Source organism: Ambystoma mexicanum, chromosome 6q (assembly GCF_040938575.1).
Source record: "Ambystoma mexicanum isolate Mex_15411 chromosome 6q, UKY_AmexF1_1, whole genome shotgun sequence".
NCBI classification, from domain to species: Eukaryota; Metazoa; Chordata; class Amphibia; order Caudata; family Ambystomatidae; genus Ambystoma; species Ambystoma mexicanum.
This window is the reverse complement of record NC_090937.1, coordinates 121,324,111-121,349,031: the sequence shown is the minus strand read 5'-3', so window position 1 is coordinate 121,349,031 and position 24,921 is coordinate 121,324,111. Positions and strand designations below refer to the sequence as shown.

Below are 24,921 nucleotides of genomic sequence, written 5' to 3'. Positions count from 1 at the left end.
TGAATGTCTCTCTCTGTTACGGAACGAGTATTTCCCTACTGGAGTACAGGGTTGAATAGTGGCTAAAGCACCTACTCAGCTCCACACTACTATTAAACCGGTAGTGATCCCAATCATAAAGGTGAAACAGGAACACCCGACTGGTGTACCTCCTTCACCTTGTGTTAACGTAGGCTGAGGGCAGGCTATATTCTTCAAGACGTTGTGTGAGCAAGCTCAGAAGCAACCAAATCTAATAGTGCTTCACAACCAAAACTCAGGACATCCTGTCCTCACTCTCCTCTATTCCCCTCCTCCACCTGCACGTATGCCTCACCTGACGACTCTTTATCTCTCTCTATCCCTCCTACTCTCCTCCTTCTCACCCACAGCACAGGATGAGGTCACCAAGGCTGTTTGCTCTATGAAAGTCTCCTCCAAACAGGTGCTTCTCTGCTCCTCTAGAACTATCAAGGACAATGTTGCCGCCCTTGCTCCCTCTTTGGCTGAGTTCTGCAATCGCTCTTTTGCCACTCGCTCCTTCTCATTACCTCTCAGGCACTCCCTTGTGCACCCCGCCCCTAAAAAAGCCATCTGCGGACCCTTCCTGCCCAGCCAACTACCACTCTACCTCCACTACCCCCTTCTTGGGCAAACATTTCAAGATGTTGGTCACCCAGGGATCGAACTTGGCGTCGTCTTGCTTCCAAGACAAACGCATTGCCCCTGAGCTATCCTCCCAAGACCACCTGCGCGGCGTACCCCTTGTAAATCTGCCCATAAAGTTACGGTGTTGTATAACATTCGAATCCCCCGTGGCACGACATGCACCATCGCTTACTTAGGATTTTCCCCAGCTGACGCTCAGTACGTGTATAGTTTGTGTGCTTATTTTCTGTTTAGCCATGTAACGTGAGGGCCCTTGCCCAATGCTGTTTGCTAATGTTGATGCTATGTGTCTCCGTAAATGCTGTAGCTGGCAACTTACGTTTTCCGTTTTGTTTTCCAGGGCTTCCATGGCACCCACGCCGCCCAACCCTCCGCAGAAGGTAAGTCCATCGACCCTGGGGAGGGAGGGAGCCAAACTAACATCTACCCCCTCCTTTCAAATCTGTCAGCAAGACTGGCTTCTCTTTCACATTCCAAGAACGTCCTTAGCAAAATTAGATGCGTGGCACGTGCCGGGGGCAAGGGGTGCGGCGCTGGGGGGCGGCTGGAAAGCAAGCACTTTATGTCTTTCTGCAAGTGTCTCCCATGCTGCTGAGGCTGGCACATACTGGGCAATGATGCGTCTCCATACCGCCAGCCCGCCCCCTTCCCCATGACACACCTGTCTCTGCCAAGGTATGTTTAATATCATTATTAAACATATAGATGTATATTGCAGCCTTCTCTTGACTGTAAATAATGAAGCACAATGGCGGCAGTGTGCACAGAAGGGTGAACCAGGTTGGATAGACGCACGCGAGTTCCTGCTGCTTCCATACACCAGTCTGATTCCATGCCCCCTAAAATAGCACTGAAATATCACTGCCTCTTCCAGCACCGATAACACCGCGCTGGCATAGTAGCAGCAATTCCACTCGTATTATTATTGCATATGTACGTCGTTTATAATCCTATTGTACCAAGCCAGTGGTACTTACTTTATCAGCCCTGGGGGCTGAGAGTATAGCCTTAATTTGATTGCAGGCAGCAGGCCGCTCTAAGTAGGAACCCTGGGGCTGAATACCCTGAGCAATAGCCCTGCCAGTTTTACTCTGGCCCAGTGGTATTCAATCGTTTTCATCCAAAGCCCCCTCTTGAGTAAAAATACTGTTTCTGCCCCCACCTAGGGGGTGGTTTCCGTAAATGTCTATGGGGACCCCAGGCTCTTTAAAATATAAGTAGATTTTCTACTGTTTATATCATCTGCCTTCATCCTTTTTTATATTAGTAATTTTAATCACCCCCCCACATCCTTTGGATCCCTTAGGGGGGGGAGGCCCGCATTTCGAAGACCACTGTTCTAGTCGCATCTATGCTGGGGACTCTTGTAACATTCTGGAACTCCCAAACCGCTGGGCTTTCACGCAAGGCTACTTTGGAAGCCTTATGGACTATACTATAGCACGGGGGTCTGGCTAGGCCTGGAAAAGATCCAGGTCTATGCGGGTCTGTCAGGACTCTGGTCTAGCTAGCCTTTTGGTTGTAGCCCCTGAGCTTCTATCCCGGGCTACAACCAAAAGACCCGGGGCTATAGCCCCCTCGGCCCCCCCCCCTCCGCACCCCTAGCAACGCCTCTGCTATAGCACCAGCGTCTAATGGTGAGGGTTACCATAGCTGCCAAGTGGCCAGTGTCTCATGCAAGCTGCCTCGATCCAGTCCTGTTTTTTTTCACTGCATGTCTGGTCTTGGAGTTTTGGTTTTGCCCTTAAAAGTCCCAGCATGCGAATTGAAAAGCCAGGACTGGCTCGCGGGACTGCAGATGACATTGAATCACTTGGCAGCTCTGGGTTAACTGCAGCCTGACTCTACATAAGGAGTCTGATCAACTCAGGCAGTGTCTGTCTACCTGAGCTGATTGCTGTCTTTAATTTTTTAGTATGGCTTTGTTGCTGCTAGCTCGACACATTTTTTTTCTTTTTTAATATCCCCACGCTTTCCCACTCCCCATCCAAAGAAATCGACTGGACAGCTGTCTTTACTCTAACAGACTGTAATAAAAATCTGAAGTTTAGATAACTTGACGGTTCTTCCTGGTTAGGACAGGCACTACTGCTTAATTTAGTTGTCCACACCACTTGTGCACCAGTGCACGGTGCGTGGGATGCACATGGATGTGGTGCTGGTCAAATTCCCAAGATTGTACCAGTAGCTATACCACTCTAGCATCAGGAACCACCAAGGTAGCTGATGCACTCGAATAACTGGTACCCCAAAAAAAGTAGTTTCCAGGCCAGCCTAAGTTCTCCTTCACTTGCTTGCCACCAGTAAAGTGTGAGCCACCAGAACACGATTGAGATCAGACCTGCAAATAGCCCATGTTGACAATGTACGTGCTATTGGGAGTTCTGCTGGGGTTGAAATGCAATGTTAGTGACTGTGATCCTGTGCATGCTGCTGCTACTGCCCCTGATCAAGGTGTGACTGCATGCCGTGTGAATGCATCATTTATTGACACTGCTTGGATGTGAAGCCAACGTTGGATCTGCCAATGTGCTTCTGTGAGCATGGCTTCTTGACACCCCACTCACCTGGCAAACGTATGTTCCACTTATCGCATGTGGTTGGAGTGCTTTCCTTGTTGTCTGTCTTTTTGTTTCACATAGGAGGAGCCTCCGAAGGAAGTGTACAAACCCGTGCCCATTGCGCCTCCTGCTGCCACCGTCCCAAAAATCACCACAACAGCCAGTGTGGCCTACAACAAAGCTCCCCGCCCATTTGGAGCAATGTCTTCTCCGAAGGTCACTTCCATTCCATCACCGTCTTCTGCTTTCACCGCGGCCACTTCCACGTCTGCTTCGCCTCGTGCTTCCCCTCAACCTTCGGCCCTGTCCCTGCTGGGTTCGGTCACCCCGCCGGCTGCACCGGCGGGGCCAACTATTGGCAAGCCCAGAACCGAAGGTGGTTCCCCAGCTTTGGGTGCACCTAAAGCAGCAGTGACACCCCCCTGGCAGCCCACCACATACAGTGCAACCAAAGTGCATTCCAGTGGCAGTGCCCAGGAGGCGGCGGAGGGGCAGCGGCAAGGATTCAAGGAGATTCCGGAAGATAAGCAGCCAAACGGGTAGGTGAAGCGAAGTTGATTTCTTGCACTCGGTGTGACTTTTCTTAGGCACGTGGACTAAGTTGTGTTCAAAGGCAAAACGCATCATGACGAATTGAGCCACTGAAGGCGCCCTGATGCAACTTGGAAAGGGAACCTTTTTTACATTGACCACCCTTTGCTCTCCGGCATCTGCACTAACATCTTGGTGATCCAGAAGGCCATTTTGCCTTGTCTTGGCCGTGCATTAAAACACCAAAACGCACAAGCATTCAGCAGGAGAGCATTGCGTTCACAGTGGGTAGTCATGATGCGTTTGAATTTGATAGCAACCTCCATGGCACAAACCCACACTGTAGCCCAACGCGAAACAAGCAGCAAGAGCCTTTTATGCCAAGTAAGTTGTCAAGACAGAGTCTGATTTGGGGAAATAAGTTTTCGTTTGTACCCCACTTAGTGTTTACGCTTTGTTGGGTTGGAGGGGTGGGGGATGTGGGTGGTCCATGTTGCTGTCTCAACAGTAGAGCACTTTAAACTGTTCTCAAAGTAGTTGTGCCCTATGGATTATGGATGTCTTTGTTTGTTGTTGCTTTGGCTTTTTTCATGTGTCCCATAATACATTTTCTTGCAAAATAATTAGAACATTTAAATATTAAAAAAAAAAAAGAAAGAAATGTATACCCTGGAGGAGCTGACTCTGATATAAGAATGGGGCATGAAGAGAATGCTGGTTGCAGCTATGGGTTATGAACAGGCTTTTCAGTTTAACAGCAGCATTCTACATTGAGTAATTCGTACTTTGAATCCATTTCAGAATATGGGTAAAATCAACCATACTGTTTTTCCGGAATGATGATGCTTTTTTGAAATGTCCAGGTGGCCAATCGGAGCGCTAAAACCTCGAGCGGTGCCCTGCAACCCCAGCTCAATTCCCAACAACTTGTGATTTCTTTTTTTTTAATACTTTGTGTCACTCTCAACAAATGGCTGTTTTGAGAATTTGTCTCTGGGATTCCTTGCATCCTACTGCCAAGATGGCATGTATGTTACATATTCAGTTCGAGCCACGGAGCGTCATTTCTTGCCTCCCCACAGAAGTCTTTTACCACCAAGGTTACGGCTATGGATGTCACGAGAGGGGGGTGACTGGTATTTTCTCGTCCATGGTCAAAGTCGGCCAAAATTCGGGTGGTTCAGAGTTTATCCAAATAATGTTTCCAGGGCTTAGCAGTGACTGCTACTACTATTGCACGTGTGCTTGAATGCTGCAGTGTACTACATCTCGGTTCTCTGGCATGCCTGATCTAACTGCTGCAGAATGCCGCTGCGCGCCTGCACGCCAGCGCCAATTGGTTTGCCTCTATCTCCCTGATTTTTCATTTGGCTGCAGATCCAGCAGCACATCCATTTTTAAGCCCTTTGTGTAATTCATCGGGCCTCGTGGCCACAGGCCTCATTTACTTATCAACAAGCTTCAGAAATATATTCCTCGTCTCCAGATGCCTCCTTCTTTCCTTTGCTAGGTCCACATATTGTGGAAAAGACTTGGAGAGACTGCCTCCTTGGCCGTCACTCCTGAGCTGTTGGATTTGTTCCTTCTTGACATTTGCACTACAACCAATCGCGTCTCTTTTAGACTCCCTCTTAAAGCTTGGCATTCGCCCAGCTGGATTGACAATACACCTCTCCTTGTCTCTTGACGGCTCCCTTCCTGCAGCTGATCGACCAAGAAATCTGTGTATGCGTGCCGTAGGCATCCTCTTAACGAAATATCCAGCAAAGGAGAAACGGCCAGATCATATCTGCAGAAATGGAAAATGTTTGATTCCATTCTCCTATGCCAATCAAGGCATGAATGGAATTATGTAGGCTTTCCTCTATCAACTGTAGTTTGTAGATGGTTATTACTCTGGACAGGACAAGATGGATCAGGACCGGGTCATAAAATTGGAGGTGCTCAGAAGTGTCTCTCGGAGTGGAAGCAGGAACATTCCTGAATTCCAGTAGGCAGGTATAGCCTTGGTTTCTTTCCCGCACCTCATCCTAGCCCCGCGTGCACTCTTGAGTTGAAAGTGCATTGCATGGGTGGAAGTGAGAGAATGAGTAGGCATCGATCTAATCCGTGCGCTGCAGAAGGGATCCACTCTGGCTGAAGAATGCGGCTCGCTTTGGAAAGAACCGGATTTTAAGATGAACAGGTATTTGCCAACAGAAGGGATGGGGACATTGCAAATCTTAACTGTGCATGATGCGGGCCGATTTAGTTTTCAAATGACAATGTCACTATGGCCGCTTCCCTAGCTATGTGTTGGCAGTGCCCTTGTTGATGAGTCACATTGGGCAAATCCAAACCATTTACATTTACAGTAGGAAATGACCGATGAGACCACGCCCAACTCTACTTTTGGTTACTTCCTTTTTGCTTTATAGTACAACACCATGGCCCTCTTGAGCAAATTCAAGGATCCCCCACCATCTGGTTTCATCCTTCCTTCACCTTTGTCGTTTTAACCCCACATCCCAAAAATGCCCAGGCCTCATTCTTTGAAGAACTGTTCCAGCCATCGGGAATGTGCATGGGTTACGTGGGTTTCGACAAGGCCTTTGTGGCCGCATTCTGTCTGCAGCTCCCCTAAAACACGAGCCACAAATATAGTTTTAGTTCACCAGACTGGAAGTATTTGAGGAGATCATGATGGTCTGTTGGTCAACCGTTGGGCCTTACCATGCCCTTTGTCACCACATTTAGTAAAGTTAAGGCCTCTCGTTACCTGGGGTGAATACGACCTCCTCCAGTAAGGGGGCTGGTACATCTCTGGCATATAGTAAGAGAAGAGCTTGGATACATTACTTTGAAGGATGGAATGCCTTTTACGGGACAGACTAATTCTGTTGATGTATTGTTCATTAGCTTTCTAGACCACTCGCACCACTTCATACACTACTGCCATCTGACGAAGGTACTAGGGCAGTCTGCAAATGCTATGTAAATAGATGGTAACCAGCAACATATAGAACACACTTAATGCAAGAATCTGAAACCTAGACCCAAAGAACATTCGCTAAACAAAGGCAAATTTAACAGTTGGCAAAAGTTCTATGTGGGCCTTCTTGATGACGGGAATGAGATTGGGATTGTGCGTTCCACACTGGAGACGGTGCTGGTGTCCCATTGCAATGGACTATTCTCAGCTGGATGCACAACAATGTTTCTTGGAGTAAATTCAGTCTAGCGAGTCCCGAATAAAGGGAAGCTGGTAGAACCTCCGAATATGGAGTAAGTGTGGCCGGTGCAAGAGTGGCGTTGTTCCGAACCAGATGAGGTGTGCAGGGGTTGGGGCTACCTGCGACTGGTTGGAGCTCTGCTGCCGCAAGGACACAAGAATCATCCTTGGGGCGGTCCACTTTCAGGGTGGCACATTAAATTAGTGGTTCTTCAGTTCCCCCAGATCTCCCTAGGTTTAACCCAGAACGAGCAAGTTCTTTAAGACCGAAAAGCACAGCTACAGTGTTGTGGAAAATTCCTTGACCCTACCCTGCAGATGGTTCTGTGCAATTGGATGCGGCTCCAAATCGTAACTAATTCGTTTTGGAGGAATCTGCTGAGCAAGGAGCGGGCTGCACGGTGATGAAATGTTAGGACCAGCTACAGCGCCCTGTATTTAATATATTTAGATTCGGGACATTCGATCTGTTTACAGCGGGCCTACCTAATGCACAACCCAGTCATGGTCATCGCGTGCATCACAAAATAGTCCACAGTCCTACATGTGTATAACTTTCATACATGTGTATGAAACTTTCAAATTGCCATCAAATGTAGTAGCATTTTCCATTCTCAAATTTTCCAGGGCATGACGTGTGAATTGTAAGAAGATGAAATTAGTAGGGTTGCTGCTTCTCTAATGACGTGTAGCCAATGACATGAAAACATAAGAGCTTTGGGGTACTTCTGCCAAGTAATGACCTTTTACCCACTCAACAGCACCCAGATGCCACCGGGTTTGGTGCACTTTATAAATATAAAATAAATAACTAAATAAGAAGAGGGTTGGTGTCCAGACTTTGTCATCTGATGAGCTGGAACCCTCATCCTTCAGCAGTCCTCTCACTGTGTTGCGTTGCACTGTCCGGTCAGATGCCATACACCCAGGACTGGGACGCAGCACAGAATGGGGTTGTCCAGGGCAAAATGTTTGACTAGATGGCGGGAAGTAATTTTTTTTTCTCCAGTTCATCCTTGGCTGCCTTGAAGATACACACTAGGTGTGTGTTCTTGTAGGGTCACTTTGCGAGCACGGTCTTGTGTGTAAGATTGTCCCAAGCAGACACAGAAGTACTCGTGGTTCCATGCACTGATCGACCAACCGCAATCAAACTCTGGTAAAGATGCACACATCGACCAGAACAGGCTTGACACATACAGGCACTTACTGGTGTGTGACGGCACCACATGCATGCACACTCACTCTCAAATGCTCGTAGTTCTGCATTTATAGCAGAAATGTCCTGGTACTTCCAAGAATGTCCCAGGTCCGCAGTACACTAGGGAGATGTCCAGTCATAGCTGCTGTACTCTAGGAAACGCTGTCCATTGGTGAGCAACTGTGCATGCATATAGTCTACATAGCAGGTAGGACTTTAGACCACGTGCCAACATGATAATGCAAACACATCGAACAAAATCATAGTTTTTCAGGGAAAAACCTGAAAGATTACAACATGAAACAGTAGCCATCTATCAAACAGATTCTGATCACCTCTTTAATTTTTCAAAGATAATATATATTTTTTGTATTGGTTATTTGTAATGCGCTTATACAGCAAAATAGTATTTCAAGGCGTATCAAGGCAAGGAGTGGGGGGGGAGGCAGAAAGAGGAAGAACCAAAAACCAAAACATCCTTACTAGGCTTTGAGACATTCAGAACGTGAAGGTGCTATACAATGAAAGAAGGTGAAAGGGGGAGGTAGGAAAGGCTGGGTAGGGCACGCACATTGGTGAGAAAACAAGCCACAAAAAACAAACAGAGCAATCTTAATAGTCCTTGTGGCCATTCGGATTCTATTTTAATATTGTATTTCTTTAACAACTATGCAACTGAAATGAGTAACGAACGAGCAGCAGGGAATGTCTAGCAGGCATGAGCAATGCAGATCTGCTTACAAGGGCAATTAGTTGAGGTAGGAACTCTCCGGTCAGTGGGAGCCAGGACAAATTACAATCCCAAAGTTCAGGAAGGGAACACAAACCACATTGGCAGTGTCCCATATTCCTTTGGAGATGGTCTGCTATCAATAAGAGGCTCGGCCCAGCCCTTGCCGAGACAGGATCCGAGCCGACCCCGCACAGTTGTAGGTTGAGTGGAAAGTCCCATAGTTGCTCCTTAGTGACTCGCATTGCTACAGACTGTCCTTCTAGCCAAGGGCACCAGCTCAGATTGCAATGGAGTCTGGTGGGCATTCTAGCTTTGCTAGTAAGTTGTTTATTCTCTCGCTACCTTAAAACATGCAGGAGTGTGCTCCTTTGCACCACACATACTTGAGAAACAATAGGTCATTGGTACTTGCCTGACATAATTAGGATCACAGCAAAACACAGAAGCGGTGGTTATTAAAGCATATTTCAACTTGATGTGCTACTCTGCCTGCATCTATTTGTTGCATTTTCTAAGGTACACATGGAAAATGTGGATTCCTTCCTAGCATTTTTTAACCACACATGTGCATTTAGCTCCTTTAAAGGGTGGGAAAAGTCTAATTATGTGTTTGGCTGATTGGCTGCACAGCCACCAATTGCCAACTGTCACATACATGGCCGTGTGCTGAAGAGGACAACTGCAGCTTGATCCCATCATGGCTTTTTAAATCAAAACCTTTACATATTTGCAAAGTCATGGGTGGAAATCTAGTCACAATCTAGAAGTGACGGAACCCCTCTCCTTACTCGGTGAAGTCACAGATGGCTCTGCCCGTCCTAGACCAGTTTATTCCCTTTCCACCAAGTAATTTGATCTCCTTATTAAGTCAAGTAAGACCACTGGCTCACCACTCGCCTCTTACCCTTCTTTCCATCCTTACCCCTGAAGTATCTAAGAAGTTGGCAGTCACTCCCACAGTTCCTTGCCATTTAAGGGATGTCCCGATTCTCTCATTTTCAGCCGGGCATCTTCCCTAAGGCCCTAAGAAGAGACATTATTTTAGCTCAATTAAAGAAAACTCAAGCATATCCCACTGACGTAACACAACCTCAACCAATTTCCAATCTTCCATCACCCAATAAATAACTGGAACACGTTGTAATTCATCAGCTCTGATCATTTTTGGTCCAACAAAACATGTTGGATCCAGCCCAGGCAAGATCCCATCGACTCCGTGGCACAGAGTCGATTGAGGTGTCCAGCGTTGATGGCCTCCAATAGAAGTTCACTCTGGCGGTGTTCATGCCATGATCCTTTTAGAACTTTCTGCAGCATTTGAGGTTGTCTACCCTGAAATGTTGCCAAAACAACTGAACAACATTGGGATCAGAAGTCTTGTCCTGGTCTGGATCTGTTCCCTTTTAATCAACAAAGACCACATTCTGACAATGCCCCACTTAAGTGATTTTTCATACCTTTACACTGTGGACACCTTCAGGGCTCCGATAGGTCACTTTCATTGTTAAACATTTATCTGCGAACCCTGATATGCAGTCCTTTTAATATTCAATGTTTCCACTTCACTCATAATGCCATGGGTCTGTTTAAATTAAAATCTCTGCTCTGGCATTGCACCAAAATGTCTTCTCACGCTGCATTGGTTCTCATGGCTCCTGGGTGATATTGACCAAGCTTAAGATTAATGCCTCCAAGACAAAGATTTCAATGATGATTGGCACATAAACTGAGGCACGGCCATTGGAAAACTGGCTACCATCCTTCAGTGTTTCTCCATTGTCACTCTACACGGTCAAGACTTGTGTAGCCTATATGTATGTGTCTTTTAACATTGACATCCCAAATTAACCAGGTTACCAAAACTGGACTCCTCTTAAAAAAAAAAAAAAAAAAAAAAAAAAAAAAAAAAAATTGTTTAAAAATAATATTCTTTAGGTTCTTCAAAAAGGAATATCCCCTGTTCCTTTTTCCCCACTCACTCGTGTAAGCCATTTTTGCCTTGGTCGCTTCACAGATTGACTAGGCAAATAGTATGTTGGCTTCCCTGATTTTTTTTTATTTTTTTATTTTTTTTATTTTTTATTTTTTTTTTTAGCGCCCACAGATATCGGCTCCTAGTCGTCTTGTTTCCTAGAACCTGTTTCTTCAGCCTTGTTGGCTTAAATGGTCTGCGCCCGCATATTCTGTTGCATCATGCTTTCTATGGACAAACCCCTCCTTTCACCTGTCCGAGTTTCCCATTATTGTCCAAATTGCAATTCTCGCTCTTCGCAAGCCCAGCTTCTCTCTTGTATTAAATGTAAATCTAAAAAGTGGAATGCTGAGGCTTTTCTGTTCAAGCGGTAGCTTTCTGCAGTGGTAGTTTTCTGCAGTGCATTGCCCCTTGAGTGTGAGGCTCAGGACCCCCTTTCCTTTCGTGGGAGGCTTAGAACAAATGTTTCAACCTACTTAGTACGTTCAAACTGCATCCAGCCAGCAGTTTTGTTGAGTGTCAATGTCAACACCAAGAGGCTGTGGGCCTATCTGCATTCTACAAATACCTAGAACATCAAGTCAGTCCACTGGTTTAACTAATGCGTTCCGAGCATTTGCTGTTGCGTGTATCCTCCTATATGCAAAGCAGTACATTGCAAAAGGTTACACACATCAGAGTCTGGTGTCCATGCTCCCGGACGCAGGGGGAGTGAAGGTTGTGCCCTTGCAGAATGCAGGGCAGATGTGTGCTGCAGCTGTATAGGCATGTGCTCACTTCCCACTTTTAGCTTCAAAGTGCCTATCCACTGTTGCAATTTCCTAGGCCTATGATTCCAGTAGCAGGCACATGGCGAATGCCTGTCACATGCCTTTACAGAAGCACAAACTATTGGTTTGGTTGATGCTTGTTGTTAAAGTGGAGACTTCCACTCCACCTGTCTTGGCTGACACGCTGGCTTTACATTTTCCAGCCACCTCCACGGTCATTTGAGCAGGTGGGCTGATCTTTGGCTATAGACCCACTGCTGGTGGTCCCGCGGACTAAGTCCTGCCTCTCTGGACAGCTTCTCCCATGAATCTGAGTTTAGACCTTTTTTAAAGAGATGGGAATGACGACAGGGACACAAACTTTAGATGTTATTACATTGGGCAAAGTCTTGGTAACTGACGTCAAAGGAAGTAATACACTATTGTCTTTCATTAAGGGTGCCTCCCCTCATTGCGTTAAGGTCAAATACTCTAGGATTTGAATCATCTTATGATTTCTAAAAGCAAGGCTTTGCCTAAACAATCATAAAGGAAACACAAAGAAAAGATTGACGAAACACACAATGGCACTGGCACCAACCAGAACCAACTAAGTGAAACTCCTACAAGAACAAGAGAGACGACGCTAGGTGGAATAGAACACAAGCGACAAACCCATGAGGACAGAAATGAGCATACATGCCCAACACTACCAACAACCTTACCCAATCAGAAAGGATGTAGGGTACGGCCGTAGCTTACCAGTAAATCGAGCCAAAAAAAACTAGGTTACCGCAAAGACAAACTGGGATAGTTTTTATTTTAGTTATTTATTTATATAGCGCCGACTGCTCGCAAAAATCGGGGCGCATATATAGAGACAAGGACAGACGAGAAATGACAAACTAGTAACGGGACAGGTCAATTGCAGTAGTATTTGGGGCAAGAGGTGATCGTGGAATCTTACCATGGTTTATTTAAAGAGCCTAAAAGGGATAAAAGGGCTGACCGAATACAAAGATGGAAATACGAAAATTGTTAACTCAGCATAAAGACCGAGAGACGAGACATCCTTATCAGGCTGACAATTAAATCACCGAAAGGAAACGACCATCTCTAAACCATGAAGGAGATACAATAGAAATATGTATCTCTCCTAACAGCAAGGATGCGAACCCATCCAAAACTACTACAAACCTCACCGTTCCTCTCACACTCTAACCAAACACAACCACACCTCTTAAAGCCGCAGCAACCTGCACGCACTTCACCACACCTGCAATAACAACCATACCTTGTAGACCCCATACAACAGCAAATGACCGACTCAGAACCGAATAACCCACGAACATGCTCGGCATACAGTGTTAACCGAAGCTGCCAACAGTACATCACAGCTCCCTTGCTCTTCTCCAAACTTTCTCCTACTAACACGGCTAACCTACCCCTTTGTTTCAGATCCACCAGACAACTCCGGGGGTGATAGTGCGCGGTACAAATATCCTTTAACATTAACATTCCGACTTATGATGTCGATTTGTGTTATGCAATCTATTTGTCTGATCAGTCTTATGCAAAAATACTTACTGAGCTGGCTGTAGCTTATGTGAAAGGAAAAAGGAAAAATGTGGGATATTGTTGCCCACCCAAATAATGTGAAACTTTGCATATGAAGGTGCTCGCTGCTTGACAAATATGGGCTTCCCCACCGTGTTAAACCTCTCCGCTCTTGCCTTGGCTAATGTTTGCCTCAGACTTTTATTCAAAGTGAAGTGTTGTATAAAAAATTTTAAAAAATTTTAAAAAAATGTGCCTTCCCAGCAAGGTGGGGTTCATCCTTTGCTATTATGTTAACTTGAAAACTTTCTTCTTGTTTTACAGGTGACACATGCGACAACGTTAGTACCCAAATTACGTTTAAGGAAACCTGGTGATCTCTTGTAGTTATAAAACACGCATGTTTAGCTAGAGCTTGATGACAGCACTATGCGAAAATGCTTTTTGTGTGTTTCCTCCAGGCTGGATCGAATTGTTTGCTTTTGGTTTGCCGTAGAGACCTGCTTTGTGGCATGTCGTGTTTGAAGTTTGTTTGGGGAGTTGTGTTCATGGACCGGGACTTGAATGAAACCCACCCTTAATCGCCATTAGTTGAAGTGGCCGGCATGTCCTATCACACTGCCAGTGATTTAGTCTTGCATGGGCACCTAGCCTTGTTTACCTGTCACTTAGCAAAGTCCTTCTGCACCGGTTATTTCACTGTTCGAGGGATTTTCTTGTGCTGTCCTGTGGGACTGTAGAGGTGTATCTGTTGGGAGGTCATGGTATACCGACAAAGCCGTACACTCAAACCTCTTATCCACCAGTCTTGTTTGAGCCTCCTGGTAACGGAGTGTGCTCTACTTTGTTTATCTTCCGGCTCTGGGTTTCCATTGCCCTTTATTTGATTGTTCCTTTTCTCTTGATCCTTCATAGGATTCCCTGCATGTTTCCTCTTGGATTTTTGATTTCAGGACCTCCTCTTCATGAGCCCAGTTAGCATTTAATGTTTGCTCTGCCCATTGTGTCCCTTCTTGTTTGGACCCACTGCCTAGGGTATATGTAGCCCGTGGCCCCAAGGGGCCCAGCTAGTAGGGGCTACATGCTTGTTCCCTAAGAGAACACCTAGCAATAATGACGTAAACACAAGGGTAATACAACTAATATATTTAGTGTAGTGGGCGGTTCTCTTTTAGTGTGTGTGTTTGGATGAAACATCGAGCCCACCGCTGGGCCGGATGGAATGTTAAAGAAAGAAAGCAAGAGGAAGAGAACAATGAAGCAGAACTTCCTGCCCACAAATGGGTTGGACAGGGGAGAAAAGAATCCAGAGGGGATTTTAAAGAAAAGTGACAGCTAACGAAGACAGTTGGATAAGGGGCAGTGAAAGGAAGAAGCAGAGAACAGAGGGAATAAGACTTACCTCGGTGGGGCTGCTGCCTTGAGCACCCCCCCCTCCCCAGGCACCTGGGCATGGGCCAGTGTATGTAGGAGCCCCCACAGTGATTCACAGGGCCTACCTGCTGACTAAGGCAGTTTGACCAGCCACAGTGCCTGGGAGACTGTCTGCCCAGGGTCCAAAACAGACAGGCCAACGACTATGCAAGGGGCCGGGGTAACTTGCGCAGGGCTTCCTAGCAAAGAACAAGAACAGTCGAGGCTGCGTGAGTGGTCTGGCCCAGTCCAGACTGCTCAGCCATGCCCCAGTCGTTCCACCCCGTGGCCAGCGCGGCAGGCCCCTTTGTATTTCAAGCATGGCCTGTGGGGTGAAGAGCAGTGAATTTTGCTCTGCCCATTGGGGGCTGAGCCGTGGAGTAAAGATACCGGTTGGCTCGCCAGCCAGTCCGGGTGAAGAGGAGGATGTAGGAAGGTTCTGTGCTGCTCTTCTGGGCAGCCTGGGTGGAGAAAAGCCTCAACTGCTTCATATAGCAGCCAAGGGTAAGAGCTGCATGCATGCAGCAGTGTTCATTGGCAGCATCCCAGTTATCATGGGGATGCCACCTGTCTTTTCAAGATGGCTGGAGTACGGCAACGAGCGTGGTGGCATCGCACAGCACGCTGCCCGAAGCAGTAATGGCGGTGTGGCCTGTGGTGGTGACGCTGTGCAGCCCCCATGCCAACCGAGCTTCCCAAAGATTTTAAATAAGCCGTGCGCATGGCGGTGACAGTGGGTGGGCCTCTCAGTCTATGGGTCCCACCCAGAAAATTGAGGAAAGGGCTGCATTACCAGTGGTAAGCACCGGTGGTACCCCTCGCTAACGGGTCCACCCTGAAAGTCGAGGAGGACTACAGGAACGGTGGTGACTGTGGGGGAAAAACCCACGCACACAGTGGGATGCCCCAAAAGAAATTGTTAGAACGTGGGCTGCGTAGCGTGCGCAAGTGGTCCCATGAGGGCCACTCGCAAGACAGAGGCCCCACACATTAGGGAAAAGGTCCTCAGCCAGGAACAGTGCCTGAGCCACCAAAGAGACCTTAAGGTACTGTGTGGTTGGTGACTGAAAGCAGCAGTTACCCCATTGTGACATTGTGATTATATGTTGTATGCATAATATGCATGCATATTTATATTTGTATAATCAAGGCATAAATTAGTTTTCAATAATTGATTAGCAGAGTTTGCTAATTAATTTTTTCATGATTAGCAAACAACCCCATTTGACTAGCAATTTTGTGCTCATGTTTTTAATGCCACCAGAAGATACTTGCACCCAAGATATAAAATGAGCAACAACACAGCCGTTTTGTGTTCCTGCTGAAGACATTAGTGAGAAGTCATGCCTTGCAAATTCTTTAAAATTCCACTAGACCTGCAGGTTGAGGAACTTTGTTTACCCACTCAACTGAAGAGACCTGCACTGGACCCAAGGCAACGGATGACAACCAATTTAAATTCACTTTCTGTAAAATGGTGCATGCCATCACAAACCCACTTTAGTTTGGCACACTGCTGCCACCCAGAGGCCAGCCACATACACAGTTAAACATTTTTTGACATTTACTGCAAACAATGTAAAGTTTATTTAAATGTTCCAACATCCCCTGCAAATGGTACTGGCCCTTCTTAAAATCTACTCGACTATGCAAGTGGGCGAAAATAAGTTGTGAGCCCTGGATGAGTGTCTGGAAATAGGTTAGCTGGATGAATGGACACAAATAAATGGATATGATAAAAGGCTCTGAAAACAGTTTGGCCAGCTCTCTCTACTGCAGGTGCAAATATATAATGCAATCATAATCATAGGGCAAAGTGAGCTCTGGAGGCCAACTACAGTGTACAGTTTTGCAGTGGGTCTTTAGTACAGACTGGATGAAACTATTGATCGATAAATATCAGGTTTGCTTTGGGTACTCATTATGTAAAAGACTAAGCAGTGTGGACGGCGTAGCAGGCAGAGAACTGGTCAAACTAGGGAGAGACTTGTAGTTTGCGGCCATCTCACTTTCAGGGTAGCGGGTATAAAGCTATATGGTAAGATAGAATGTCAAGGAGTATGGGATCAGCTCATGTGTTGAGCACCAGTTGCAAGTGTTATCTAACCACCAGGCCACAGAACTAGGTTTGCCCTCAAAGCATTTGGCTGCGTGGTCATCTACATTTTCAAAAGTGTCCACTCGTCACATGATGCATCTTCCCCACCAAAATGAAATCTAGTTGACACTGAGGTTTGGATAAACTTATCTGTAAAGCATGGAGATGATGCAGTGTTTTACAGTAGCAATACTGTAATTATGCATTGTGTAACCAATTACATTTTTAGAAAAGGAATTGAAAGCCTTTTAAAAAATAAATAACACATACTTGTCTTTGGCAGACAGGATACAGTTAGCTTAATATCAGTATCATCCTGATTATTTCTGGTTTGCAATTATTTGAAAAAGAAAATGTGCGTATCACTCATACACAGGCCTTTTGGCACACGAGTGAAGGGGATGATTACTGCTGCACTCTATCTCCGTTAGCCCCTTTGAACTTGCAGACAACAGAGAATCGAGGGTGGAGAGAGCTCTGAAGGCAAGAGAGGAATGCTCGTTGAGCTGTGCTTTCATTGAACAGGGTAACTTAAATAGCTAGCTTTGCTACACAAGTACCAATTTAATTAGCAAACCTATAGAATTGCATAGCAAATTGCATAGCAGCACTGCTTATTTTATACCTTGTATATATTTAAGGTAGTAGTTAAGTAGAGTGCAATGTGAAGTTTGGGGAAAGCAATAGGGGAAATGTTATGTAGGGGTAAAGGCAAGTAGGATAAGCACATTAAGTATATGTTACGAAATTAAATAGACAAAGGGGGCTAGAGGGGATTTACCCCAGCGTGAAGTAGTGTAGTGTGGCGGCCTGCCTCATGCTGCTTACGAAGATAGGGCCACCCACAGAGGCCATCCTCTGGCCTCAGAATCCATGTCTGTGTTACCGGAGTTTAGATAAGGGTCAAAAGGGTCCCCATGACAACTCTAAGGAAGAATAAGCTAACCTAGCAGGTCCCCATTTAGTTGATGCCAAGCCAAGAGGAATTGTAGGAGAGAGACGAGGGTAAAGGGATTTAAAAGTGAAAGTGTTTCTTTTTATAAAGAGGGATGCTCATTGTATCCCTATAAAATACACTCTGGTGTCTGTGTCCATTGTTAATCTAAGAACTTGGTGTGTAGTCCATCTCCTGATAACAGCGATTTTATTTTAAGGTGCATTGCCGCCTCTGTATTCAGCTGGCCTGTGGATGGGGGTGGGTGTTCCCATGAGGACCGCTTCGGGGAACAGAAGAGTACACCCTTGCATGGACTAGGCCTGGAAAGCCGGGGCTACATATATATTTGTCAATTTCCATCTAAGACAGCCACTTAACATTTTCTTCACCTAAAGGTGCAGCCTTGGTTAGAAAGAAAGTGCTTTTCTTCACTATCCAACTTCCTACAGTGCTCCTTTTCTGGATTACTGGTTACTTAATACAGAGTATCTCCACCTTTGAGAAAGTACCAGGCGTGTCTACAATTGTGTCCCTCTCCTAACAGAGGGCATTGACCATATATGGCTTCTGAGCTTAGTTGGCCTCTTTAGGAGTCTTGATTGATCTGCATGCTTGCCTACAGATAGGACCTCCTTAATGTGGCTTAGCTTTCCCCATGGTGGCTGATGATCCTTCCTAGATCCTTCTGGTTACTCAGCAGGAGAATTAGATGGAGGAACCCATCTTTTGAGCACACTCCTCTGTTATGATAACTGACGTTTTGAGTTTAGACATTTGAGGTGCACAGGGACCCCTCGCCCTTGTCCAGTGAGTCCTGTATGGAATGCGTCCCAGAGAAGTTACCCCAACTAGCTTCATTTGACTACAATCTTTCTTACAAAAATGTTTTTTCCCTTCCTACAAACCAGTATTATCCTGCTGAAAATGGGGCAGCACCTTGGTGATTGAACTTGTAAACATGCATGTGGTAACACACCCCCTCTCACGCAGCATGGGGTGACAACGTTGTGGGTGATCGGCCTGTAACTTGTCTTTCTTTCAGGGAGATTTCTTGAGCAAGTTCGCCTTGTGCCCCCAAGGGTGCACAGGGAATCCCAATATGGTTTTGAATCTTTTAGAAATATGGTGCCTAGAACTGCCCTCCCCTCCAACCCCTTCCCAAGTGTGGATATTAGAAAGGACTATATTGCAAGTGAATTAGAAGATGAAAAGTGTTGTGTTGGGAAAACCTCTTTTATGAAAGTTTGTGGTAATGAGAGTTTGGTCTTTTTTGACAATTGCCCTCATTCAAAAAGTAATGTGACTTTTCCCAGGACTCCGAGCATGCCCATTATCCTAGATACCACATGCTTGCTACAGCAAAAAAACACACCTCAGATGTTTCCTGTGCAATGTGGGCTTTTGCCTTACTATAGAAATGTTCTTTCCTCCCTGTGTTGCCCTAGTTCCCAATCCATACCTTTCATTTATTCACTTGACTGGGTTCCTGCATAGGTAAATATGGACATCACATACATTTCACTGCCTTCCCTCTGCCAGAAGCATGAAAACATGAAGGGATTTTCGATTTGTTAAAAAATGTATGAATATGAACGTTTTCCCTGTCCTGTGATTACTCTGCTTGATTGGTTCTCTCATAAATCCTAAGGAGTAAAGAAAAATCTTTGTTCGGCATGTCAGCTCTTTTGCATACATGAGATGACTTTAAACGAGCTCCGTGTTCAGAAAGAATGCCTATCGACAATGTCCAACTGTCGGGTGAATGGAGTAGGTTCCAACTCTTCTGAAGTCAATGGGCTACTGGATCGTATTTGTCAGACTGATGCTGTCTGTAATGTGATCAATGGCTGTGCAATACTGAGCTTCTTGCTGATGTGGATGGTAGGCTAGTAAGTTGAATTGCTGAGTTAGGCTTTGGCAGACATGCCCATCCTCCCATTTACTGGTGCTCAATTCACATAGGATGATGACGCCACAGTATTGTCGCCACGGTAAGTATTGTGGCGACTGGGAATGAAAAGACTGACCAAGTGGTCCCATGATGTTTGCTATAAACTTTCATTCAACAGAAAATTAAACCTATCTGTCCTTAACTCTAATGGGATTTCCCTACCTAAACAAAAGAAACTCTGTGCTTGTCAGGATGTCAGTGTAAGTCCAAATCGCAAGGCACTATCCCAGTCAAAAAGGCTCCTACGCGATCCCTGCCACAACAATAAACCATAAAGTTCTGGTTCTGCTCGTGACCCAGGAGAATGATTCCCTTCTCCTGGATGTACAGTATTTTTTTTCTCCTCAAAATTAAAGTTACATAAAGGTCTGTGTGTTTTTTTTTGTATCCCAAAAACAAACCAAACAGTTGTACAGATTCCTCATGGGGTTAGGAGAATGACACCCTTTTCCTGGCTTGTTTTTTTATGGTTTTCAGCAAAACATGCAATTCCTCTACAGAGGTTTTGACAGATTTGGCTTTCTTTATATTCCTGATCCAGATCCCACTGGGACGATGAAGATGCTCCCTGAGTTCCCCCTCTCCAGCACTACACTTTTGGGGAGCTGGCCAGGAAATTGTGGTTCAAAGTGATTCATTGATTTCTTTGTTTTTTTCACATTTACTGCCTCCAATATTCTCGGATCCCCGAATGTTACCAGGTTCCTTTCTAAACCAGGAAGGACTCGATTCTCTGCTTTTTGTTAAAAGAGAAGTCAACAATAAAGACAATGATTTTCTTCTTAGTTGTAGTTTTGCCCCCACCTTTCATGCGTTGATAATAAAGAAGTATTTCAATATGTTGGGCGGTCCTTCCTTACTACTCAGCCTGTCAATATATCTCCAATAAGGGACACATCGTTTTCTGGGTAAGGCGTGCAGTAATTCTGATTTCAGACACTAATTTTATGTAGCATGCCATTGTTCTCTTCAATGGTCTAACTGTTGGTCATTATATGCTTTTCCTAATAATAATCTCTGCCTTCTGGTAAAAAGATTGTATTATTTGCAATCACAAAGTGACAGACATTAATTATTTGAAGGGAATTTCATATTCACAGGCAGAAATTAAACTGAACTCTGAAGGATCTCTTCTGTTCTTGTTGAAAACCAAATTCTCGCTTGCAGGAGAGTTGGATAGCTGTTTGCATTGCTGTCATATAGTAAAGGTCGTTTATGAAACACACTTGCCGAAAAACAGTAAATGCATGAGTTGTTCATCTGGGTATTATGTATGAGTGAGCACTGCGATGAGTCAGAAGGAGAACAGGGACTCGCTGAGGACATAGTGTACAATATATTTTTAAAGTAAGACAAGGCCTACCCTTCCCTATCAAGCTGGGTGGTCCCTACCTATCTTACTAACTAATGTCCTTGTCCGTCAGTCGTAAATGTCCAAAGAAATATGTCCACTGCCCAAAAATAACCTAGCTGACCCTTCCAATATGAAAACTAACTCGGATCAGGAGAATGACTGCCTTCTCCTGAGGGTACTTCTAGTGCCAGTCTTTAACACACAATCTGTAAATAGTCTCTCGTGACTTCTTGGATCAATAATCTCGTCACTTCTTCAACTGGGTTCTTGGGTTTTCTCTCCTCTTTTGGTATCCCTTTTGGGGATCTCTTATTAAATCTATGTTCTTGGCTGTGGATCCCAGTATATCCTTGAAAGTTAATATTGTTCTGATGGGCTTTCCCTCCTGAGTAATAACAGTTCAGCTTGTTTTGGTCTACTTGACTTTGCATGCTGCTCAATTGCCTAGTTCCTCTAAGCTCTGGCTCATATCTTCCTCCCTCTTTAGTATTATGATCTTGTATAGAATATAGAGTTACTTTCCCCTTTTCCCAGGGTATTATTATTCCTCTGTTCTTCTCTCTCATTATTCAGCTTGTCAATAATTCCGATTTCAATATTAGGTTAATTGGTTTCCAGGTTAACTCTGTTTCATAGCTCCTACTGAGACGAGTTACCTGTGTTGTATTATGATTCCCTTAGGTCATCCCATGCTTCCCATTCCCCCAGTTACCTTTGTTCTTGAAGGAGAATGTCCTCCGAAGCCTTCTTCCTCGGGTGCGGGTTGGAGCCCTCTCTCTGCTCATGAACCGATGTCGCCTTCTCTTCTTGCGCTCCCTTGTATCCTCGCGGTGTCCTGTGCTCGCTGTGCGACCGGACGCCTGATGACCTTCTGTTGCAGTAGGTATCAGTTTATTGGCCAGCTGTCCACCACGGATTCTCCTTTGTGGTCTCGCCACCACCTTCTCCTGGGCTCTTATCCTGACTGTTTCTCGTGTTTTGGGTCTGCTGTGGCTCTGGCGTCCCGCTGTGTGATATCGAGCGAGTTTGAAATTTGCAGGCTTCCTAGTATCCATCCTCACCAGGTGTTGCACAGCTTGGGGCCTTCCCCGGCTTGCGTATGCTTTCCTCTCTCTCTTCACGCTCGTCTCTCTGAATGCTCATACTCGTCCTAGTGGATTGGGTGTTCTGATTTAAAGGGACATGATCTCTTCCCATAAGATAAGGATATCTATTAGGAGTTACTTTGTCCCAGTTGTGATACACTGTTTGTGGTGGTTTAAAACAGCCCTGTAGGCAACAGTATGTACAGCTTGAGGAGTCCCTCCCGGGAATGGGAGTCCTTGTCCCCTAACGGATCATCTCTCCCTGTGATGTTCCACTTGCCTCAATCCCTAGGGAGGGTATTGCAGAGCGGGCTCTCCTCCCTAGCCTCACAGGGGTGGGAGAATGCTCCCCACTTGAGGAGGGACGGATTCCATTGATTAGTCACAGCACCCAGGTTCATAGCATGGATCTTGCCTAACCATAGATTCTATAATGAAATAGAGCCTGAAGCCAACCCCATTTATAGTGTGTTTCTAAACTCTAATAGAACTGATTTCTAAATGAGACAAATACCTAGATTGCTGTTTAATGAATGTGGACATGGAACTGCTGCAGGTGCACATTCTACCAAAATGATCCGAGAGCCATTCTGCTTGCTTCGATCGTGTGATGAATCTCACTTTCTAAGTCTACGTTGTGAGCATGCTCAGAGCTGTGAGCACCCATCCCGCCCCCCAACACTCCTTCCTCTCTCTGATCTTGGCTCCTTCATCCTTCTCGCCCACCACCTCGCCTCACTTACCTGAATCCTCCACTGCTTCTGCATCACAGGCCACCATGGAAATGGAAGAGGGGAGAGGGGCTAGTTGACACTAGATTTTGGGTCTTTCTGTTGGCCACGTCTTTGGACTTCGCTTTGTAGAATAGCATGTCCCTGGAGGGACAAGGGCTTTAAGAATGCGTTAGAATCTTTTTTGATTTTGAGAAAACGCCATTGGAGGCATTGGGTATATCGGGAATATCCCAGTTTGTGCTGTTCCATCTGACACAGACATCTGTAGGAACATCTGTATTATTTGTAACTCTTTCCCTAGCTTCTATAGGTGTTTGTTCGAACTCCTTTTGCCATACTTAATGCAGAACAAACATACTTGTTTTTTAAAACCTATATTGTATCATTGCCTGACCTTCCACCACTGACTATATAGCACATGCCTCAGTTCTGCTCTGTAGATCAGCTGCCTGCTGGCGGACGGATATGTGTTCCAATTGGTCATTTGTGGCGGCATTCAGGTCTTTTGTGGCATCAGAGGATATGCTTGGAACTCTGATATTGCGAGGACTGCTGGAAGGATCTGGGTTGACACTGCTGCAAGTCCTCAAACTCTGTAAAGGTATTCATTAAAATATGTAGGAGTCTATACCATCCACAGATCAAACTAGCGCTCGCCTTAAAGGAGACCAAAGCCCCTACAGAAATCTCTCATTATCTGCTAGCTGATGTGTCCCAAAAGGGGCACTGAACCTATTGTTTTGCTCTTTTGTGTTTCAGGAAATGTTCCTCAGTGCTAGAGGCTGGAACTTGTACAGCACTGCTTCCTGTTGGCTTACTGAAATGAGGTGTACATAGCTCCAAGCTGCTGCCATTCTGATTTTTAAGATCATGACGAAAAATATATTGTTCATTAAACGTTCATTATAAGGAGCCGTATAGGGGCTTCAAATCCTTGGTTTCAAATGAGGATCTCCTATCTACCTTCAAAAAAATCATGCCCTCCGAAAGCGATCAACCTGGGTTCTACAGCTCTGACTCTCATCACAAGCCCCATCAGTGCTTATCTGTTTGCAGCTCATGTTCCTGACAATCACGATCAGGCAACCATCGCTCCTTTACTGAAAAACCAAACGTCGACCCAAGGCTTCATCCAACTACTCGTCCACCACAGGCCTGCCTCTCCTTACAATGGCATGGCAAATGGAAGGAACCATCCAATTCACTCTACACGGAGTCCACAAAGCGACACAGCTACTCCCAGTCATTCTACTGCTCTGCGTGCAGCATTTCCCACCATCTTCCAAGGTATCATCTTCAACATCGTGTCTGCTGGAGAATGGGCTACAGTACTAACCAAACTCTAAGACTTAATATACAACTTCACCAATCTGGTCAAACTGACGCATGGTGGTCATGCAAGCTTCGGATGCAACGAAATAGGCTGTCCTCTAAAGGACAGATGACTGGGGTTCTCCTGATGGGTCAACGGACCCCTATCCTCTCCCATTCACGTTTTGTGTCTTGCTAGGGTTCCCTCATATCCCAATGGACACATTGCCTGACCTGGACACACTACATTCACCCCTCCAGTAAATACAACCACCAAAATGCTTCCTTTCACCTTCGCTAACAGCAAGGAGTCCTGCCCTTGCTAACTCTCACTCAAAGAGTGACATTGGATATGACGGGGATAATCACAGGACCATATTGGAACACGATCTATTCATGGCCACCTAAAGCGAAATCTCCACACCCTAAATGGATCAGAATAATTCAAACCAGGCTCATTATTGGCCTTAAACGCTGGGATCATGTAACACCAGCTTTCAAGACTCTGCAATAGCTCTCGATGAAAGATCGCACTTATAAACGGTATGCCTCGGCCTTGGCCTCTAGGAACTACACAGCCGGCTTTCCCAGCAAATCCCACCAAGATGATACGGCTGAACAGGCAATCACACAGTTGACGAGAATCCTGGATCCATGCTTGGAAGCCGAACTCTGGCATTAAGCGTATTATACAAAAAACAATAAAAGAAATAAAATATGAGCCTTGCCAAACCTACTCTGCATACACAAAGCCGGACCTAAGATGTTTAGAGGCTGGTTTCTTCATGCACAGGATCCATCTGTCTTGAACGGCATCCCTCAACATGTCAGACTCAGGAGATGATTTCCTAAAGTTCCATAAAAGCCTCAAAGCA

At 45.5% G+C, this 24,921-nt stretch overlaps 1 protein-coding gene across 7 annotated transcripts in view; it reads left to right on the top strand.

Moving 5' to 3' along the window:
• The window catches only part of PDLIM5 (PDZ and LIM domain 5), a 755,773-nt gene that overhangs the window by 397,294 nt on the left and 333,558 nt on the right, over positions 1-24,921 (top strand). For 5 of the 7 annotated variants that reach the window (XM_069630553.1, XM_069630555.1, XM_069630554.1 and 2 more), the window contains exons 4-5: positions 989-1,028; positions 3,291-3,748. In XM_069630553.1, coding sequence (XP_069486654.1) covers positions 989-1,028; positions 3,291-3,748 — 498 coding nt within the window. Of the gene's footprint in view, positions 1-988; positions 1,029-3,290; positions 3,749-13,487; positions 13,505-24,921 lie in introns of all 7 variants that reach the window. The other 2 variants (XM_069630557.1, XM_069630556.1) reach the window with 1 other exon arrangement.